The sequence below is a fragment of the Phyllostomus hastatus genome, unplaced genomic scaffold, assembly GCF_019186645.2.
Source record: "Phyllostomus hastatus isolate PE091 unplaced genomic scaffold, TTU_PhHast_1.1 phas_scaffold_93, whole genome shotgun sequence".
Taxonomy (NCBI): domain Eukaryota; kingdom Metazoa; phylum Chordata; class Mammalia; order Chiroptera; family Phyllostomidae; genus Phyllostomus; species Phyllostomus hastatus.
In genome coordinates, this window is record NW_025334042.1 from 34,670,443 (window position 1) to 34,687,627 (window position 17,185).

A 17,185-nucleotide genomic window follows, 5' to 3' on the forward strand; every position below is an offset into this window, starting at 1 on the left:
TAAAGCTTTGTTAATGAGAAGTTATTCTAAATTTGTAAGCACAACCTCAGGAAGACTGGGAAAGGGACACTACAATGAAAAACACGTTCCAGAAAACTCACAGCCTTTAAAATTGTTATTGTTTTACAGCGCTTCTTGTACTAAAAGTATTATCTAGAATTATTATATAATTACTTATTAATATCATTGATATAATGTTTTCATAAGAGGGTGTGAATGAGGTCACACCTTTTATGAATGAGGTCAAGAACTATTTGACATCATTTAATAACATTTTAGTTGTGATTTCTTATAGACAAATTCAAGAAAAAAGTCAGTTTCTTCCATTTATCATCTCCCATTTATTAATGATCTTTGCATAATGAGTTTTTGGTGATACACCCTCATCAATCTAGTCTTTTTAATACATATTTTTCCATTTTCTATTGTTAAGAAACAGCTTTGAATTCCTATTAGGTATTGTTGCATTTCACCACTTCCTTTAGAAATTTTGTAGCAATTTTCAAAGGAGAAGAAACAATTGAAGAAAACAGAATTATAAATTAAGGCCACTTTTTTCATTAAAAATAAACTGCCCAATTATCCTTTGTGGCAATGCTGTATATGTGAATGTAAATTTCCAACCTAAAGTAAGCTGTATCTTCTCATGGTAATGCAAGCTGGAAAATCCAAAACTAGCTCCTTAACATAAAAGTTTAAATAGTGAAATACAAATTATTTCCAAATAATTTTTTACCAGCAGTTCAGTCCTTTTTAGAAAGAAAATCCGCATACCTTTCCCATTTCACTTCTAGAGAAAGGGTGGACTCCATCTGACATCTGCACTCTTACCAGAAGGGGGCGCTGTTGAATGATGCTAACCATCTCCTGTCAGCAGTTCTCCAGACAGACACCTCAATCTTCCAAGGTTTCAAGACTTTACCCCCCAGTCTTTGGAAGTACCTACACATCTTTCTCACTCCAGTAAATTATTATAACTTAATCTCAAATAATCTAAAAATCTAAAACAAAGTTTAAGAATTTTGGATTCCTGAAACAGCCAGGGGAACATTTTACTTTCATCAAGGGGAAAATATTAGGAAAATGAACACATTCAATTCAATCTTAACTGTGAAAACTATTTTAATTACGTTCATATATAACAAAGTTTATCCACCATCCCATAATCTTTGGGTATATTCACTGTATATTTTACCAACAGTGTTAATATTTATTAGAAAATTATCAGGGACTGGATTTACTGGAAGTTGACAACAAGATCACTGTGCATATGACTGAGAACACATGACTGCAGCACAGAAGCACTAGAAAAGTTTATAAAAACACAGACAAACTCAAGAGATGTAAATACTGCTCTAGGGTCTTATAAAAAATCATAAAACATCTTCAATTTAGTCCCAATGTTTGGTAAACATTTCGTCTCCAAATCACACACACCATGCAGGTTGAGACGACCCCTAAACTCTGTGTATATAATGTAGAAGGCCGCCCCTCGATCCCCAATAGTGTACCTCTTCCCCTGCACCAGAGTCAGCTCCATGCCAGTCCATCCACCTGCTGACTGAATTCCACTCTTGTGTTATGAATGATAGTAAGAGAAAATATTTTCAAAGAAAGCACACAAGCAAAAACTTTAAAGAAATTGGGCACTGTCTTAAGTTCTAAGAGCCCCAGTCTCCATCAAATGAGACACGTGCTCATACAGGTGATCGACAAAGAGCTTTACAATGAAAACATGCACCAAGTAGGGATGTCCTTTTGCTACTGAGAAAGATTTTCCATTATAGTTAGATCTTAGATATTATAATTTTGAAAACAGCAAAGGGACAAACCTCATTCAATTCAAACCTGGGAAGGGCTTCCAAACAGTAGGAAAAACATGTAATGTACCTCGTATCGTGACAGGTGTAGTCACCATGAAATACATGTTTGAAATGAAGAAGGGCGAGGGAGAAGTACACAATTTCTACTCCTCTCTCTTCTTGGTACCCATTTGCTAATCCAGTATGACAACTCTCCACACCTCAATCAACAAAAAAAGAGAAGGAAGAAGAGATGGCCATAGTAGAAAAGAAATTTCTGTAGCCTTTTATTTTTCTTTTCAAATAAATTTCAAATGGAATTTTATGCTCTCCTCCTTAACAAAACAATAAGCAAATAAGCAAATTAGAAGACCTGGATTAATAAAATGGAAAAGAGAAGTATGTTTGGCCATGAAAATGGGTACTTCAAGTTGTAGAATCTACCTTAAATTTCATAAAATACTGAGCATTATTTAATCGGAATGATTTTTGTGTGAAATAGACCAGAAGTAGAAGGCCAAGTTAAAAGACCTCTAAAAATCTGTGATTTTTATGTTTCTATAACAAAAGCATGCTCTCTATACATACTTAGAAATCTACTTATTATATAGTAAATAATCAGTGTGCCTAGATAATAACTAAACAGTAAAATCATGCACTTAAACCCATTATTTCCACAATAAAGAAAACCAGTACAGATGGACAGATGTACAGATAGAAGCTCCAAATGCCCTCACATCAAAACTGCTTCCAAAGGCTAATGAAAGGATTAATGTTTCATATCAAAAGTCTCAAAATAAAAATTGTCATTAGCATTCAGTGATTACAAAAAGTAAATGTAATTAAAGATTAGTCTTCAAAAGAAGTATAGATGAATGAGGGCACATAGTAATTAACTGCCTCCCCCTCACACCTCCAAGGAATTTCAGCTTGCTGTAGGAGTGTGTGTGTGATATATACATACACACGCCCACGTATGTGTATGTGGATGTAGATAGAGAGAGAGAAAGGGTGGTGCTTACTTCCGTGTCTCTGAACCTGTCTTCATAATCCAATCTGTCCTTCTCTACAGCTGTCAGTTTTAACTTCAAGTTCGATATCTCAGCCATCAGATCCAACTTCTGAGTTTCCAAGGACGTCCTACTCAGAAGCTCCTATTAGAATTTAAGAGATACATTTGAAAGTTGTTTTATGATAAACAGCCACGTATGGATGTGTCTCACTTATGCCTACAAACCCGAAACTATCAAATAGAGGATGTGATGAAGATTGCTAACCAGATAAAATTTAGTTAACCTTCATTAAGCAGAACTAAGCATGTGTCTGCTTATTGGGGAGACATATTATCTAGATACCCACATACATAAACCTGATACATTATGATAGCACCGATGATGATGATGGTGATGGTATGTTTGCCATGTACCAGGCACTGCTCTGACATGTTATTTGCTGGTTCAAGCCTCAAAACAACCTTATGAGGTAGTAACTCATAAGAATAACTCATGAATTATCCTTATTTGACAGACAGGAAGCTGAGGAACAGGGAGGTTAAGAATTTGCCCAAAGTCACCCAGCATGGAAATGGCAGCACCGGGACTCAAACCCTGCTAGTCTCACTCCAGTGTGCACTCTACCCACTGTTCTTCTCATGTGAGCACCATGTGTGTGTACAAGTTTTTCCCTAGTAAGGGTCATACATGGTATTTCTCTTTTTTCTTAACTGTATAAATATGCTTGTGGTTGGGACTTAGGAAACCATCTGAAAGCATAAAAAAGAAAATTACCTGTTATTTTTTTAATTTTTAAAATTTTATTTTAATTAAATTCCCTGTTATTTTATTAATATCTTGTTATTTCAGACTCTAATTAATGAGCACTTTCTCATGTGTGTGTGACTTGGGACCCTGCTACCCTAGATGTGTACTTAAAATATGCCAGTTTAAGTGAACCACAGAATTTACCACTTCTTTGGTGCAAACACAGCATATGAACGGAGCATCTCAAACAAATCAGCAGGAAAATCCCACCTGGGGACCAGGTTTGCACGCACCTGCTGCAGCATTTCCTCTGTTGCATTCAGCTTCTCCCTGTGCTCTTCAAGACAAAACTCCAAATCTCGAATCTTTTCTCCCTGGGCCTCTACCTGGTCTGTTAGCACACTCACCTGTATTTTAGAACAAAACACTACAATGGATTAGGAAGAATTTGGGTCCCACTGCAAACTTTCCTTATCTAAATAGAACTAGAATGTCGGCATCACTCGTTTGGGCGGAGAGGGGGAAAAATCTGAGACTTCGAAGACAGCAGCCCTTCACACTCCTATTTATGCAGTGCTTGTTGATCTGAGCGCTCCGACTCAGTATTTAAGAAAGTTAGGGCTGACTGGGGGTGTGCAATGTTTTGTAGGTTAAACCCACTACAACCATTTGTGAGAGGGAGCATGTACACAAATTACCTTTTTTCGTGGGTGGGGGGGGTAGAGGTGGGGGCAGGAAGTAGTATTAGAGATTAAGACAGGAGATGGAGTCAACATCTAGAGAAGTTACCAAGGACAATTCAAGTTTGATACTCCATAAGGAATAAAGAAAAGAATCCAGAGAGTTCAAATTCTGTGAGGTATTTCATGATCACATTATCTGCAAATGTGTTCAGAGCCAGAGTGTAACTCAAAGGCCCACGAGAAGCCCCCCGGTCAGTCCTTCATCCTCGGTGCTTACAGCAGATCTGTGCGTTTTCCCCACGATCACCAGCCTGGTAAACGTACTTTGTTTGCTTCAAAACAGCAAAGCAAAAATATCTGCCAAGCATTTAAGACAACATGGATGGACCTAGAGGGCACTATGCTGAGTGGGTAAGTCAGGCAGAGAAAGCAAACACCGTATGATCGCACTTATATGTGGAATCTGTGAAAACAAAACAAGCGAAACAGAAACAGACTCACAGGTACAGAGGACAGACGGATGGCTGCCAGAGGGCAGGAGGGTAAGGGAATGGGTGAAAAAAATGAAGGAAATTAGGAGGTACAAATTTCCAGTTATAAAGCAAATAAATCAAGGAGATGTAATGCACAGCATACAGAATATGCTGACTATACAGAATATAGTCAGCAATCTCGTAACAACATTGTATAGTGAGAGAGAGAGTAGACACCATGGTGACCACTGCATAAGGAATATAAATGTTGAATCATTACCTTGTACACCTGAAACTAATACAATATTGTATGTCGACCATACTTTAATAAAATGCATATATAAAAATACATAGCAAGGGAAAAAATAACATTCTGAAGAAGGAAACTCAAATTTAGCCTACAAATAGGACTCTACCACTAACTTGATTTTATTTGGCCCATGGTATTATTTTTTAACTGAAACATTAAGTGTATATATATTCAGATTTAGAAGTACTCATTCAGACTTCTGACTACATATTATAAAATCAGAATTTCTGCTACATACTAAAAAATCAGATCAGACAACACCGTGCCTGTCATCAGACTGGCTCTCGAAGAGCTGAGGCTGGTGAAGGACTGCTCATTCTAGATTGGGCACGTGCACTCTTGTTCTGCCGCAGTGCCCACCACTCCCTACTGTGCACAGATGGCCCACTGCGCTTCTGTCGGTTAGCAGTCTGGCTCCTATAAGCACCTGAACTTGCCATCCCAATTTAAAATGGTCTTTGGAAGTATGTCATGAAGAAAGAAACAGCATTTAAAAATCACTTGCCTGAAGAACCAGGGATTCTTTATCATTTTCTAAACGTGCTAGCCTTTCTTGATACACATCTCCATTCGCAGGAAGGTGTCCATTCGTCTGAAAAAGGAAGTGATATGGATAAGGCTGACCTTCTTTGAGATATAAATACTGAAGACAAATAAAAATTGGCATCTGTTTTTAAACCAAGAAACCTGAGTTGACCTTAGCACAGCTGTGACGGACTGCCACTGACAGAAAACACAAGAATACAACTGGGTTCATTTACCTCAAAATAGGTAAGATAGATATGTTAGGTATGTTTTCACCGACCAAACGAATTCTCATCAAACAGAAAACAATGACCTAGAAGGAACGGCAGCCACTGATGCTCACTGACTGTGGGTAGGGCACGCAAAGCTTGGGGAGTGTGTGGTCGGCACAAAACCCCTAATTTCCCTCGAATGCTCGATGCCACTAATTCTGAGGGGAGATAGTGAGGATGAGCCGAGATGCCCTTTTGTTCCTTCCCCCTCCTCCCAAAGACCCAAATCCAGGACTACAAACACCTCCCTTTAAAAGGGAGATAACAGGGGCAACTTACACCACGGGCTTCCTCCTGCTTCAGTCTCCAAATCATGCAGCAAATCTCCCCTTCCTCTTAGAAGTCTTCCTGCCCCCACCCCCAAAGCTTAAACTCTCAGTAGGCAATGACTCCCCCCGCAGCACCGACTAGCCATGCTCATTGGAGATTTATGGCTTTCCGTCCTGAACTCACTAATTCTTGTGAGTTTGCCTGTTCATGTCATAACCTTATGCAAGCTCCCAGGCAGCCCGTATGAACCGGAGTCACCCTGTGACCTGCACAGCATCCAGCCCAGCACCCTGCTTCCACTAGCACCCCTTTCTGTCTTCCCCTGCCCACCAGCCCCTCCCCACCACTTTTCATAAGACCTGGGTATGGCCCTGTGCGGTGTACGTGCTAAAGGAAGTACAGATTGGGGAAGCCAGTGAGATTTTATTCCTCACTCACCTTATACATGCAAGGCATTAAGGAGGCACATGAAGAGGCTTACCGAGAGCAGACAGCATAAAAATGCCATTTTGAAACATAGTAGTATATGTGATATGTCCTTTGCTATCTCATTTAAATAGTTCACAACCACATAATATGTAATGCCAATAGGATTTCCTGACTCCCCACTCACACACAACAGAAATAAAAGCCGGTGGAGTACCAAGGTTAGATGGAGCCATCCAGACTTCAATCAAAGAAGCAAATAACAACTTCAGATTTATTTATAAATCTATTCAGATTTATTATTTGCATTAAGAATGCAAATATAAACCATGCATCCTTACCGACCAGGTCACATCTGATGTGGCATCTATTATTTTTCCAGATTTAACTGGTATTGTTACCTTACCTTTCCAATTAATGCAGTTTCCAGTATACATTCAGGGAATAACAAAAGTTATGTGTTGAAAAAAAACACCACAAAAAGGACCTTTAACAAAAAAGGAAATTTCAGGACGTTTCCTCTGAAAACTACAAAACTGGATATATTTCCCATGAGGCCACACACACAAGAAAAGAAATCAGAAGCTAATTTAGTTAAGTGTGCAATGTATATTTAGAACAGGTAAAATTTTAACATCAGCTGCTTGACCACATACCTGCACCACTGCCACCACATAATTCTGTTCCTGCTGTAAACTGAAGTGCCCGGAATTAAATTACAAGTATTATGAAGGGTCTGATGGAGTGGCCTGGACGACTTCCATCCCTAGGGACTACCATGAAATGAAATTTATGTAATTTCTTGAGGAGAGCTTCTTGGACAGAAGCCAGGATACATAATGCATGTTCTCAATCTAAGCAAGTGCCCAGAATGGCCCTCCACAGCTTTAAATTCCTCATTTTGATTAAGGATATTAGCAGGCACCTGCTTTTAAATCCCCATGCAAGGAACATTTTATAAACAAATACATTTCATTAAGTAGGGGAAAAAAAGGTTTCTGCTCAGTGAGGATATAAAGCAGAAGTCATCTTTCTTCTGCCTGAAGTAAATTAGAGCGAGATTGGAAGTGTTCCTGTAGCAAGTTCCAGAAGTGCTTCATGAAGCTACAGCATCTGATACAGAAATGCAAGATGCTCCAAAACCAGTTCTACAAAGGTACCCTAAAAGAATTACAAACACTAAAACTTGATTCACAAGGATAATACTGACGTTTCTCAGCAGTGTATCAATATTTACGAATGCTCATAATGCTGAGTATTTTAATTTTTAAGAAATGTTTACTGGTTGATTTGAGAGAGAGCACAGGTGCACACATGAGTGAGAAACACTGATGGCTGTTGCACTTATTCACAGATTCATTGGTTGGTTCTTGTGTGTGCCCTCGCCAGGATCAAACTCACAACCTGGGAGTACCTGGATGATGCTCTAACCAACAGAGCCACTGCAAGTCACTATCGGGACATAAAGCCAAAGTTAAGAGCTACCACAGGAGTAGTTACAAACTTTTAAAGCACTGTGTTGGCTTATTCCAGTAGGTAAAGGTTTAACCTATTCACACCCTTATTTATGTCCCTGCCAACACAAACATGCACGAGAGAGGTAGATTCCATTAGGCAGAGAGCCTGCTGCCTCCATCCTTTTCCCTGCTCCTGTGCTCTGCCTACCAGACCTCTCACGGCCTCTCTGAACAGACTGCTCTCGCACACGCTGACTGCATTCCTTCTGCATGGACTGTATCCCCGCTCCTCCCCCCTCCCTCCTCATTCCTTCAGGTCGACCTTGGTGGGGCCGGGTATGTGAAGTCTCCGTTGAATTACGTGTTCCCTCGAGTGCCCATCACAGCACCCAGACAAACCTACACGGCAGCAGGCATCCCACTGAATACTCTTTAAAAAGCACGTAAGCATTTAATAGCCCAGGCCAATGTTCTAAACGGTTTATTTAGATTATCTCTGCTAATCCTCACCACCTCATCCGCACGCAGGTCTCACCAGCGCAAAGGTCTCACTCTGAATCCTACACTCCTAACTCCTGTGCTGTACTGTAAGGTTTAGCTTCGATAGTCTAGTTTAGACGGCGATTCTGTGTAGTCAGTTTTATTATGAATATATTCTTTCATTCCATTTGTTATTCATTGCTGTCTTTAAAAAAATTATTTTCTTTTTTATTTTCCAATTACAGTTTATATTCAGTATTCTCTATTAGTTTCAGATGTATAGCCTAATGATTAGAAAATCATGTACTTTATATCAATACACTCTTGATTTCATGATTCTAGTCTTTAAAATTTAGTATCAAGGAAGGAAAAGTAGCCCTGGCTGGTGTGGTTCAGTAGACTGAGCACTGGCCTGCGAACCAAAGGGTAACTGGTTTGATTCCCAGTCAGGGCACAAGCCTGGGTCGCAGGCCAGGTCCCCAGTAGGATGCATATGACAGGCAACCACACATTGATGTTTCTCTCCCTCTCTTTCTCCCTCCCATTCCCTCTCTCTACAAATAAATAAAATCTTTAACAAAAAAGAAAAGTAAAACACAGTCCACTAAAGCCCCTTTAATTAACTGTCCCCTCTAGCTACCAAAATAAATATCTAACACAAACATCAATCGCAGTGTGCAAGCATTTACCGCCCACTCCCCACTGCACACTGAGCTATGCCCGCTCCCCACTGCACACTGAGCTATGCCCACTCCCCACTGCACACTGAGCTATGCCCGCTCCCCACTGCACACTGAGCTATGCCCGCTCCCCACTGCACACTGAGCTATGCCCGCTCCCCACTGCACACTGAGCTATGCCAGCTCCCCACTGCACTATGAGCTATGCCAGCTCCCCACTGCACACTGAGCTATGCCAGCTCCCCACTGCACACTGAGCTATGCCCGCTCCCCACTGCACACTGAGCTATGCCAGCTCCCCACTGCACACTGAGCTATGCCCGCTCCCCACTGCACACTGAGCTATGCCAGCTCCCCACTGCACACTGAGCTATGCCCACTCCCCACTGCACACTGAGCTAGGGGGAGACTGACGGGAGGCAAGAGTCCTTCAACCACGAATGCTGCAGTCATGTCTCATCGGGTCCGGCACTGCAGTCCAGCACCTCACATCCTACTGTCCAGAGTCAGGGACCGAGATACCAGCGATGGTGCAAATGAAGCCACTGGGCAGAGGCCCTGCTCCTCTCCCCTGTCCTCTTATGTGACCGGATGGATTCAGGGTGGTGAATCTCTCCCCTTGGGCTGTAAATAATCATCTCGGGGCAACACCACTGCCATTCGGGGCCAGAGGAGCGCCCCTCCCGAACGGCCGCTGTCCCTACATGCTATGGCACCTCTGACTCTGGCTCAGCCTTGCCAACAGCCCACTTGTCTTTCCCTCCTAAATTTCCCCTGCAGCTCCAAAGAGGAAATAAGATGTCATGGCAATAGGGACGCCTCTTCTGGAAGCCCTCTATTTTTTTAAAAGATCTCATCATCTCTGCTCAAAAAGAAAAACCAAAGGGGAAATAAATCTCACACAGACTTCATTACACCCCAAAAGCCCAAACATGACCCTCTCCTAGAAAAGAAGTCAGTTTATTCAATGTCAGAAAGAGGATCAAAGGCAGAAACTCAGAATAAGCCTGAATATAATTCTGGACTTTCCAAGTCAAGATTACAGATGTGGTCAAAATCAGACTATCGTTTTTATTTCTGGGTTTTGTTTTTCTGCGTTTAAATTTTCTGTGATAGTTTTCCAGAAATAGATGAACTCTTCTTCACTAAACAGCCCACTGGGGCAAAAACAAGTGCTCTGGAGCGAGAAACTTCACAGCAGGAGGCCAGCCCCGGAGATCACCACTCCCAAAAAGTAACTGTTTACATCTGAAATGCTGGCCAGAGAAGCGAATGACAAGTGCTTTCATCGGCCAGCTTCATGAGAAATATCCTAAGAGAGCTTCCCTTGGAGAATGTGGGTATCTGTGGCCCAAATATCAACTGCCAAGAGGCAGTAGCTATCCCAGTACACAGCTAACATGGGCATGTACATGCCTCCTTACTGGGCATCCATGGCCAATAGGTCCAGGGTGAGTTAGACAGATTTCCTTAGTGTTTCCTAAGAGTTTCTTTTACACACCTTGATTAGGGAAGATGAGCTTGAACTCCTTCTCACCTGTTTTCATGCCCACCACCCTGCCCCCCAAAGGTGCACTGGGGAGAGGGGTACATGTTGAGACTACATTATCCTCGTCACAGGTACACTCCAAAGTCCCCTGGGTTACAGAACAGTAGAGAACAGAAGGTCCCTAGAAGCTAAAGCCCAGCGTCTTCGGTTGTTGTGTGCCACATCCATCCACTCATCTGTTTATTCACGAACTTATTCCACATTTACTGGAGGCCAGCTCTGCGACAGGATGCAGACACAGCAACAAAATCTCTTCAACTTTGGGGAGCATTAGCATGAGAAGACAAAATACGGTCCCTGCTTTTCTCGCCACTTACTATTTCTTAACTCACTTTCCTAAAAGAAGAGACATCTCTTTCTGTTGAACACAAACGAATACCAGTAGCCTGGGTTGCACCGAAAGCGCCTCTCTCACTTATCACACTGCGCTGGTCTCTCTCCATTGAGAATCTGCTGGCTCAGTCCACTTGTTCTCCTGGGTCTCTGCACACTTTTCATGGATGTTTACCAGAGGCTGAAGGGGAAGCAGCTTCTACTTCAGCCAGGATGTCTCAGTGAGACACTGCGTCACTCAGACCATTGTGACCACACACAGGATCTAATCTTAAGATGGGCCTGGCTTGCCAAGGCTTCAGAAAGCAGTCCCCTGAGGCACATGCAGGAAGGCAAGCCGGCCAGAGGACAGCGGGGGACCGCATGGCTGCGAGTCAGGGACCTCAGAGGACGGCCAGCGCCCTGGAGAGAACATGTCCCGTGTTTGCACTCTTTATGAATATTTTTATTTTTGCAGGAACTTTTTTAAAAAGGTATACTTTGAATAAAACTAATTTTAATAGAGAAATGAGATGGCATTATCATGGTGATTTAACTCGCCTTATCTCATGGGCTATGATGCCTGACTTGGGGTTATTACCCTCAGCAGTCTCACTGGCCCTGCTGAAAACGGTATCTTTGTAATCTCTGCTGACTTTGAGATTGCCTCATACTTACAAATGCCAAATAATCAGGCACTTCTGGGATTTCATGACCTGATCAAGGTCACAAACCTCTCAGCTTCATCTATTGGAAAAAATAACATAAGGGCAACTCATCAAGTTAGACATAAAGTAAGCAAAAATCATTTGCTTGGCTCAAACAAACATATTTTTCTATTTGTCCTCTTGGACTTAGAGTTTGCTAAAGCACTGTTAATATTAGTCTTAAACTTCTAAATCTTAAAAAAATAGTCATTCATTTCTGGAAGGCTACAGCTATAGCCACCCTATTAAAACACACTCACTCTTGTAGATTTAATGCCCTTTCACTGTAACAGGCAACTAGTGTTACTATTTTCTTCTTTCTTATCCAGCTTCTGATCGTATAAAACCATTAAAGGCACAGCAGACATCAGTACTGAAGGAATAACCTGCATCCTGCAGGAAACCAGGGCACCTCCCTGGCTCAGGCAAAATAATGATTAGAACTGCAAATGCCCAGCTGCACTAATGAGAAAATTAGTATCAGTCTTAAGTAGTGTACTCTTAAGTTGGCTATCATTAAACATGAAAGAAATCTTAATTATGCAACTAGCATGATTAATAAGTGGTTCAGTGGGTTGGGTGATGCCCCACAAAGCAAAAGGTCACCAGTTCGATTCCCAGTCAGGGCACATGTGTGGGTTGTGGGCCAGGTCCCTGGTTGGGGGCCTGAGAGGCAATCGATCCACGTTTCTCTTGCACATCCATGTTTCTCCCCCTCTGTCTCCCTCCCTTCCTCTCTCTCTAAAAATAAATAAAATCTTTAAAATATTGTACATACCTCTTTACAGTCTGAAAGATGCCTACATTCTTTTGTCAAAGAAGTAAACTATGTCTGAGTAATCTATAACCTAACTCCAAGGCAAAACTCTCTGATTCTTAACATTTATGTTCCAGTGGGAAAGACAGAAAATAAATGATGTAACATGGCAAATCCATAGCACACAAGAGAGTACTAAGTGCTAAGAAAAAAATAAAGCAGGGAGAGGTAATAAAAAGAATGAACAGGTAAAATTTTAGGTAGGGATGGCCTCTCTGAGCACACAACTTTCAAGCAAGTATCAGAAGACTGTGAGAAAACTAACCACACAGCTATCTGGAGAAAGAGCTTTCCAGGCAGTGGGAACAGCCAGTGCAAAGGCCCGGAGGCCAGTTTGCCCAGCATGTTTGAGAGTTGGTGAGAATGTGTGAGAATTAGTGAGGAAGCTTATGTGCCCGGAGTGAAGTGAAAGAGGGAAAGCAAAATGAGCCGTGAAGTCAAAACATAATGAGGAATGATTCCTACAGGGCCTTGCAGACCAGAGTGGCATCCAGCATTCACTCTGAGTGAGATGTGACTATCACTGGGACGTTTCTGGAAAAGGACTGAAGGACATGATCTGATTTATATTCAGATCATCACCATCACTGTTCCTCTTTTGCAGAAACACTGGAACAGAATAGTAGAAATGCTCCTGGACACAAGATTTTTTAAAATGCAATGCTTGTTTTTAGACACAAATTTAAAAAACTCAGCCACAGGTAGCCTTAAACTATGGATGCCATTGACAGCCCCTGGATGTGACCTAGGAATAGGTTCTACTAATAATAAATTCCTTTCCCAGTAGGGGATGAATGATCAGAAAAATATGGAGTAAAGAAGGAGTGAAATGGAAAATCAAAACAGCCTAAGGAATATGCTAGAACATGTTTTATTTTAGAGCACAAATTAATTCTCCAAAAAAAATCAGCAAATATGATTACTTCAATCTCTAGAGAAGAAACTTATAATGCAAATGTATAGCATAATAATAAGGTATCATGTATAACAAAAAATAAAATATTTCCAACTGTCAAGTTTGTGTAGATACACCACCATTAAAAAAATGTTAAAAAAACAGGGAGACGTGTTGGCTGGGGACATAAGAACACTCAGCACAGGGCTGGCTGGGAACACCAGCATTTGTGTCCCGTCATGTGGACACATTTTGGCCACAGGTTGTAGTATTAAGGTTCCCAAAGCAAAAAGCTTCCATTTCTATCACAGATGCAAGTCTAGGTCTTAATTCTTTCATACAATGTTCATTAGCTTTTATACAAACACGAGTAACTCATAAGCTTATTAACATGGATTCCTAAAAATGGAGTATCCTTTACCTAGTTACAAAATAATCTTTCCTATCTTTCTCCTTGAATATATATTTGTGATCTTTAGATTTTATGTGTTTGATGCACAGTAAAACCACGGTATTTACCATGTGTTTGGGCAAAGGCGGATCTGCTGTGTCAGCAGTTTTTGAGAAGGATGTCTAGAAAGAGGCCTCACTGTTCAGCAAATACAAATGCGTGAAGCCAAGTACACAACTTAGCTCGCACACTGGAACTGCAATGATTGCCACACACCACTAGATGGCTCTTCATATCAAATACTGCTACAAACCTCAGTTGCTTTTTGAGAGTCTATTTAGACACCCTACTGCCTGCCCACTTAGAACTGCCATCGGGTCCTTTTACAGTAAATGGCCCAATTGTACTGAGAGAGCATCTATTACATGCAAGGTTCTTTCTCTTCTAGGACTATCTGTTCAAAGCCACAGTAGGTCATTCGGTCACAATATAAAAGCTAGTCCACTTTTATAAGAATAATCAGGGGACTTATTATTCTTCAGACCTCAGAAAATGTACATTAATAGCACTTTTTAAAAAAAAATAATCCTTAGAGTCAAAAGGGAATTTGGATCTCTTAAGCGCAAACTTGTCCTATATTTTTTTCTTGTTCCAATTGGCTATTCTATGTTTGAAATTTTAAGGATTTTCACAGCATGGGGTCTGTAAAATGAAGAAATCTACCCAGTGTGGTGATTGCTGGGGGGAAGGGGGTATAAGGAGACTAAAAGGCAATGCCAAAAATATACATGTAAGAATTAAATTTCAAAAAAAAATAAAAAGAAAAAGAAGTCTACCATCTGACTCTGAAGCCATTCGATGAGTGTTTCTGCCGTCGAATCTGGGATCTGGCATCTCAGGCCTTCCTTCTCATCCGTTTCCATCATCTCTAACAATCCCCGCAGGTCCTCCACCAGGTGCAGCGCTCGGAAGCTCCCCATGAATGGGGAGGTGGGAGACTGGCAATCGAAAATACCATTGGGATATTCCAGGGCCTTGGAACCTAGGTTTGAAAAAAAAAAAATCACAGAGAAAGTAACAGGACTTATATTAGATAACACACACCAAGGCTGATGGTGGCAAGCAAGTCCAGTCACAGTGAGGAAAAACCAAAACAAGAACTGGGGAAAAGATCACTTGATCATGTAAACCTCTCCAAGGCACAGTTATCGGGCGCAAAAGCAAAAACACGTAACTGGTGGTGCATGTCAGCGGTCAGACAGCTCGCCGGCAGGCCACCAGCCACGTGGTACAGTAGGAGAGTGGTGGGCTTGCTGTGAGATGTGCCGGCAGGAAGGGACCCGGAGGAACAGTCCTGATGGAGCCAGGCACTGCAAAAATACAAACTTTAAGGGCCATAAAGTCTTTAATTTTCCTATCAATAAAGCTGCACATTGAGGTGGAAATTGCATAGCACAATTTCAAAGGTAAGAGGGCCAGCCCCTAGGTAACTTGCCAGAATTTTATCCCTGAAGAAGTTCAATGAATTACATGTGTACATTTTTTTAAATAGTATGGCAGTTTCTTTTTTGTTTTATTCTTTATTTTTCTCCACCAGAGAAAATGCGTATTAATTTTTAGAGAGAGGGGGAGGGAGGGAAAGAAACATCAGCCAGTTGCCTCTCATAGGCATCCTGACCAGGAACCAAACCTGTTACCTAGGCATGTGCCCTGACCAGGAATCGAACAAGTGACCTTTTGGTTTACAGGACGATGTTCCAACCAACTGAGCCACACTGGCCAAGGCTGCATGTGAACATTTGTATATAAATGTGGGTGCAAGTGTGTATAAACATGCCCCGATGAACAACAAAATGGCAATAAATACATATCTACCAACAACTGACTCTAAAAAACAAAATAAATGAACAAGCAGAACAGAAAAAGACACAGAGTATGTTTTGAAGGTTGCCAGAGTGGAGGGGGGCTTCGGGGCTGGGTAAAAAAGGTGAAAGGATTAAGTACAAATTGGTAGTTAACTTAATAGTCATGGGGATGTAAAGTACAGCATAGGAAATATAGTCAATAATATTCTAATAACTATGTACAGTACCAGGTGGCTACTAGAATTATTGGGTATCACTTTGTAAATTGTATAACAGTCTGACCACTATGCTGTACACCTGAAACTAATATACAATAATACTGAATGTCAAATGTAATTAAAAAAAATTTTTATTGGAAAGAAAAACTCTGGCCCTGATTGGGTGGTTTGGTTGGTTGGAGCATCATCCTGTACAAACCAAAAAGATGTAGGTTTGATCCCTGGTCAGGGCACATACATAGGTTACAGGTTTAATCCCAGGTCAGGAGGCGACGAATCAATGTTTCTCTCTCACATGGAGGTTTGTTCTCTCTGCCCCCACTTCCTCTCTCTCTAAAAATCAATAGGCACATCCTTGAATGAGCATTTAAAATATACATATTCTGGAAGAAAATGGAAAGGAGGGTCAAAGATAACACCAGGGGCAACCTAAAGGTATTGGAGAAAGCTGATACATAAAAATAAGAAAGTAGAAAGGTAGGATAACAATTGTATGAAAAAGCCAAGACAGCAGAACGAATGGCACAATTCCATCTCATAGAGGGCGCAGATTACCTGCTATAATACCATCCATCTGCTCCAGCGCTGCAGCTAGCATGTCACTGGCATCACTCATCATTTTGTTATTTGTCAAGGGCAAATTCCAACCTAGATCTGAAAAAATAATGATGTTATCACTGCATCCTTTAAATGACACATGCTTCCTGGCAGGTTTGACAATTCAACTTCAGATTACAACTCTACCTAGCAGGCAAATATGGAGAACTACTGAAGTAGGAGAGCTGAATTAACTGAATCATTTTATAAGCTGTAGTCAGTTGTCACTCACTACACAGCAAGACCGTATGCTGTACCTGTGCCAGTTAATACGACGAGTAAGATTCAGTTCTTGCACTCGGGGTGTCTAAACTTCAGGCACATGCTACCCATGCTGCACTCTGTGGAGCTCCAGGCCTCCGGGAAGAGCATCAGGGATGGCCGTGGAACCCTGTGCAGGGCCCTGAGGAATGCTGGGTACACGAGACCCTTCTGCCTGCACCAGCCCCACCCAATATCTACTCTCTCAAGTTAGCCTTTTCTCTATATAAGGATTACCATAAGACTTGTCTAAGAGAATGGGTATCACTATGTGTGTGTGTGTGTGTGTATGTATATATATGAGGTCTGTCCAGAAAAAGTCCAGCCATTGTTAATATAACGAGAACAGTTTGAGTGACATCAATGTAACCTGGCAGCCAAGGACAGTGGACTGGAATGTGCATGTGTGAACAATGATGACTCCACTGTAGTAGT

General features: G+C 41.4%; 1 protein-coding gene across 11 annotated transcripts in view; it reads right to left on the reverse strand.

Moving 5' to 3' along the window:
- The window catches only part of PPFIBP1 (PPFIA binding protein 1), a 159,067-nt gene that overhangs the window by 37,357 nt on the left and 104,525 nt on the right, over window positions 1-17,185 (reverse strand). For all 11 annotated transcript variants that reach the window (XM_045829145.1, XM_045829152.1, XM_045829150.1 and 8 more), the window contains 5 exons: window positions 16,448-16,546; window positions 14,646-14,851; window positions 5,534-5,620; window positions 3,856-3,969; window positions 2,825-2,956 (listed from right to left, as the gene is read on the reverse strand). In XM_045829145.1, coding sequence (XP_045685101.1) covers window positions 2,825-2,956; window positions 3,856-3,969; window positions 5,534-5,620; window positions 14,646-14,851; window positions 16,448-16,511 — 603 coding nt within the window. In that variant the 5' untranslated portion in view covers window positions 16,512-16,546. The remainder of the gene's footprint in view (window positions 1-2,824; window positions 2,957-3,855; window positions 3,970-5,533; window positions 5,621-14,645; window positions 14,852-16,447; window positions 16,547-17,185) is intronic.